The sequence below is a fragment of the Cheilinus undulatus genome, linkage group 4 (genome assembly GCF_018320785.1).
Source record: "Cheilinus undulatus linkage group 4, ASM1832078v1, whole genome shotgun sequence".
Lineage (NCBI taxonomy): Eukaryota > Metazoa > Chordata > Actinopteri > Labriformes > Labridae > Cheilinus > Cheilinus undulatus.
Genome location: NC_054868.1, coordinates 34713112 through 34718417, shown reverse-complemented (window position 1 = coordinate 34718417; position 5306 = coordinate 34713112). Strand labels below are relative to the sequence as shown.

The following is a 5306-nucleotide window of genomic DNA, read 5'->3' as shown; positions in this document are numbered from 1 at the left end:
GCTTCTGCTGAATAAACTTGATGAATGAAACAATGAACCATACATGTTTTTCCTTACTAATTTAAATGTGAGAAATTTTGATGATGTTGAAAGCTGTTTAACAAGGAACATTTTTGATGGATAGTTAATATCAACACCCAGTGGTGCCACCAGCTGCAATTCTGACAGCACCCTATGTGTTATTCATCGATGGTTCAACTAAAATCTAGAGAACAACAGCAGATCCCACTAGTCTATAATGGGGTCCAGGAGCAGACTGAGACCACAGATATGCTCATTGATTAAGGTTTTTAAAGCTGAAAAATCTTGCAGCTAACACCTTTTTTTGAATTGAGGACTAAATTCAACCCAAAGGTGATTTCAGACCAATTTAGGTGTCCAGTTTTATTTTAACAATCCCTGAAATAATAGCCCTAGTATTCCAATGGATTTTTGAATCCTGACAAAAACTTTGTAAATTTCTTAATCGGTGTTTCAGCTAATATGGTAGATAATGTGAAGTTAAGTCAATTATATCCAAAGTAAAACAAATTCTGTCCATACTATGTATCAGACTTTAGAACACAAACTATAAAAATACTTTACAGAAATGTCTTTTATGGGATAATGTAGTTTGGTCAAAGTAGGTGTTATACAAAGTGTAAAAATGACATGCTACCTGTAAAAGTTCAATCTTACAAACTTTATTGATTGATGGTACTGGCATTAGAATCTGTCTCAATAATGAGTCGACCTGTACTGGCTCTAAAAACAATGAACACATTATTGATAATAACAACTTTCAAACTGAATACTTCACAAAGCTAGAATAGTCAACATTTCAGTCTCTTACAAAATATTTTATGGTGTAATATTCAAATTACTGTATTTGACTGTAGGCCCATTTGGTAATTTTATTCTATTGAGCCCTAATGACCTAGTAATGTAAAAGCAATAAGTGTAATTATCAAGTAATTACTCAGTAATGAGCTGGTAATCACCTAGTTATATGTTAGCATTTTACCAAGTAGTAGAGGAAATTGTAGTTTATGAAGTATTTACCTATTAATTATGAAATAATTATCAAGAAATTTTGGCCTTCTCTGGTAATTACCTGGTATTTTACCTCACCACTCAAACCCCCTAACCCTAAAAATGACTCACTTTATTTTAGTGGGCCAAAATAAAGAAATCGTCTGGGAATTATAAAGAAATTAATTTGGAAAATTATCATCTTATTTCTTAGAAATTAAAACACCACCTAATTACCAGAGAATTACCACAATATTATGAGGGGTAGGGTAAGAGGGTTAGTGTAAAATACCATGTAAGTATTATAGCAGTGATTCCCAACCCGTGGGCCACGGCCTCCTGGAGGGCCACAGAGGTATTGCAAGTGGGCCGCCAAATCATTTCCAAAATAGTGTTTTATTGTTGAAACTCAGTTACATTTAAAAGGATATTAGAAATGTTCAAATATTCTTTTCATTATTTTGTTTTGTTTTTCCTTCAAGTATTAGACATGTGACAAGCTAAGGAGAGACAGGAACTTTTGTTGTTATTGTGTTGACAGCTTCTTGAAAACTGTAATACTGACGGTGTTGCAACATGTTACAGATGCTGTGTTAGCAACTGTGGGGCTTCCAACATGTTTCTCCTGTATTCAGTTCAGTCCTTTATGTTCAATCTTCAATTTAAAAAAGTGCTCTGAGAACGCATTATATGGCAGTGTTTCCCATACATTCATTTATTTGTGGCGGACCGCCACAAATAAATTAGGCCCGCCGCAAATAGATTCTGGTGCTACCTGTACACCCTTGGTCTGTGAATGTAGCGTGTCATTAAAATGACTATATCACAAATTTTCGAGTATAAATTATGTGGAAGTTTTGAGCCGCGAGCGTGCATTTCTCGCCTGAATTTCACTTCTCACATTGTCCCTGAATGCATCTCTCACAGCAGAGAGCTCACTCTACCTCCTGCGCCTGCGCCCATTCAGAAAAATCCTTTGCACATGCGGATCAGCGGCGAGAAGCAAGGGAGAGGAAGGTAAACACAGCAGCCGCGGCTAGTTAGCGGGGAGTTAGCTGACTTTTGAGACAGAAACAGCGCTGGATCTGCAGCGTTGAGCAGTCATTCAACTTTGAAAAGGAAGAGGTCGAACTCACGCGGTATTCGTTCAAATACGCCGCAAGATGACTCAGAGATAACGACGGGAGTAACACAACACGTCACTAAAGACATGAGTCCAGTGTTGTTGAAAAGCCAGGATTTTAAAAATCTCTTAAAGACACTTAACCCAGAATACGAGATTTGCCTGGGTGCAAACATTTTGCTGAAAACTCCCTGCCAGAGTTGTACATGCCAGAGAGAAGACGTCCAGCAGCAGAAAAATGTGATCCACTTCTCCACAACAACGGAGACTTATCTCAGCCTTACAGTTCAAAACACCGACAACGAGAAGTTAAAATGTTCCTGCCTCTAGACAAGCTTTTCCCCCATGATCACACAGGAGAGCTTCATGAATAAGGTCTAAAGATGCTCTCATCTCATGAACTTGTCAGAAACTGCTCCAGCGTCCATCAGCACAGATAGCGGACTAATATAATCACAGCTGTGTCTGAATGGAGGACTAGACTGCAGGGTTTTGGTCTTCATACATAATTGGTGAGTTTTGCTTCACCCTTAATGAGGAAAATAATCATTTTATAATCATCAATAGTAAACATAACACAGAAAACATTTCAGGACTTTCCGTACTGTAAAAGACAGAGTATTTCATGATTTATGTATTTTTGATTTTTTTAGTGAAAGATTGAATGAAGTCCTTTTCAAAATAAAACAGCTAAATTTGACTTTATATTGATTTTTACTTTTTGCATATAATTTTATTAAAAATCCAATAGAACGGTCTATTTTTATCACCAAACTAGTGCCATTTGGGGCTGAATTTAATACAGCTGCTGAGAGGCCATTTCAAAATATCGTGATATATATATTGTGTATCAGGATATGGGGTCAGAGGAGGGCCACGAAAATTTTTGAAACTTAAAAGTGGGCCCTGAGTTGGAAAAGGTTGGGAACCACTGGACTAGATATTAACATGTGTATCATTAAAACTGATGGTTTTCTGATTTGTAAATACTCAAGAGCTGACAAAGACACTAAACGTGAATAAAACTGGTCAGAGACTTTGTTTTCCTATTATAACAAAAATAGATGTTCTGCCTTTGGACTCTGGCTTGTGTTTTTACTGAAATAAGCTGCTACTATTACTTTTATCCAACATTTCATAACTCCTGAGACCTTTTCAAAGATAGACAAACATACTAATTTGACTGAGGGCAGAATGTGGCAAGATATTTCCTAAAACAGTGCAAATGATGCACTACAAAGCTTCTTGGGTGTTGCCTATAATGTGGTTCACCACTAAACCACTTGATTTGAATCCTAAAACCAGATATTTCCATGTTGCTATTTGTTTTCTGATAATCTAAGACTAAACGTCAGAACAGTAAGGCAGTTAAATCCCTGGACCTCCATACCTGCGGTGAGAAACATTGTTTTCACACTGTTATGGAGTGTTTGCCTTCCCAATGGACTGTTGCTAGTGTTTTCTGGTGTAAACTGCTAACAACAAAAAAGATAAATCAGTCTAGGTATGGATCAATGGCTTTAATGAGACCAACCACACCTTGAAATACAAAGCTGTAAGATTTCCTAATAATTTCCCCAAATTTCAGTGAGTTAATGAGCTGACATCCGCTCCTGTAGCTGTATAAAAGAGAGCTGCACATTCAGATCAACACTACTACCTCCTGAACCAACATCTACTCTCTCTGCTTTGGGAAGCTATATCTGGAGGTAATTTTCTGGATGTTTAGTTACAGGATTTTCTGTGTGATTTTGCTGCTACTGGTAGAAGTCAGGGGCAGTACCTGACTGTTTTCTCTTGAACAGGTAACCATGCTGAAGGTACTGTTTGTGCTGGGACTCCTCCTGAGCATCACTCTGGCTCTTCCTGTGAGTTTGAAAACATATTAAATCAAGAGTTCTAGTATGGTTATACCATACCTGTTATTTAAATAGTACAATAAAGTAGATATCAAACATGAAATCTGTGGATTTGTTACAGGGCGTGGAGCACCGACGTGTTGCTCGGTCTGATTCTTCATCTAGCTCTGACTCCAACTCTAATGAGGTGAGTACTCAGTGTCAGTTATGGTTCAGCTCAGTTGAGTCTGCACTGCTTAACATGTGTCAATATTTTTTTTGTCTTGGTACCATCCAGGCTACTGCTACCACTACTACCACTACTACCAACACAAATGCACAGAATCAGCTGCTCCTTCAGTTCTTGTTAACCCTCCTACAACAACTTGCCACCACAACCACAACAGCAGCTACTACAACCACGGTAGCTCCTACAACTACTACATCTGCTACTACCACCTCTACTGTAGCCACCACTGCTTAAACACCAGAGACTGGAGAGTGAACGCAGCCGCAGCTAAATGATGCTGATTTTTGTTGTCGGTTTCTGTGTGCCAGTCTGCCATGTTTACATTATACCACTGCATGTGGATTAAAATAACTTTACTACCTGTAGCTTATCTTTAATAAACTTGATGAATGCAAAAAGTGGGACTTCTGTGTGTTTTTCTACCCATCTCTCTGTGAAACACTGATGGAGTTTTGTTGGGGAGGTATGACACTGTTATAGTTGGACAACATGAGCATATTCAGTTCTCTCCAACACCTCCACGAGTCACATGGTCCTATCATTTCACAAAGCATCGACAGAAAATGAAATCAGTCCCAGCATTTGAAAACTACTATCTGATAACTGAACAGTTATTAATTAAGTTGGAGGAATCGTAAATAAATTTGTGGTGAAAGCTGCTTCCTCTCACAGCTTGTACTCTGGCAGGTTTTGCAGACAGGAGATCTACAGTCCAGACTAACACCCTGCTCATTGTTGGTGTTCCTGAAATGCTCCCACACTGTTGACCTAATTTGTTTTTTTTCGTGCACAGCTTCACTCATTGGTCCCTCTGCCATATCAAAACTTGTACCATAATGTCTTATAAAGCAGAGCAAGCAAGCTAGTGTAGGTACCATTTATTTAATCCCGAGCAGATTGATCCATCAATATTGCACTGGTCCCTTTTTCAAACCGAGCAGAAATAAAAGGTGAAGCAAGGCCATTTATCGCTGTATTCTTCACAGCAACATGCTTAAAGTCCCTGTAAAGTGAAAACTAAAATTTGTGTCTTAACACCTAGATATGTTGGAATAAGGTTGTTGTAAACATGTGAAAACACTGA

The 5306-nt window shown here is 38.2% G+C and overlaps 1 protein-coding gene across 1 annotated transcript; it reads left to right on the top strand.

The window, feature by feature from the left end:
• Positions 1 to 2605: 2605 nt before the first annotated feature.
• Positions 2606 to 4467, top strand: zgc:111983 (uncharacterized protein LOC550501 homolog). The gene is made up of 5 exons (XM_041784056.1): positions 2606 to 2646; positions 3723 to 3843; positions 3940 to 4002; positions 4115 to 4180; positions 4271 to 4467. Exons 3-5 carry the CDS (start codon positions 3946 to 3948, stop codon positions 4454 to 4456), a joined length of 309 nt encoding a protein of 102 aa, XP_041639990.1. The 5' UTR covers positions 2606 to 2646; positions 3723 to 3843; positions 3940 to 3945; the 3' UTR covers positions 4457 to 4467.
• The last annotated feature ends 839 nt before the right edge of the window (positions 4468 to 5306 follow it).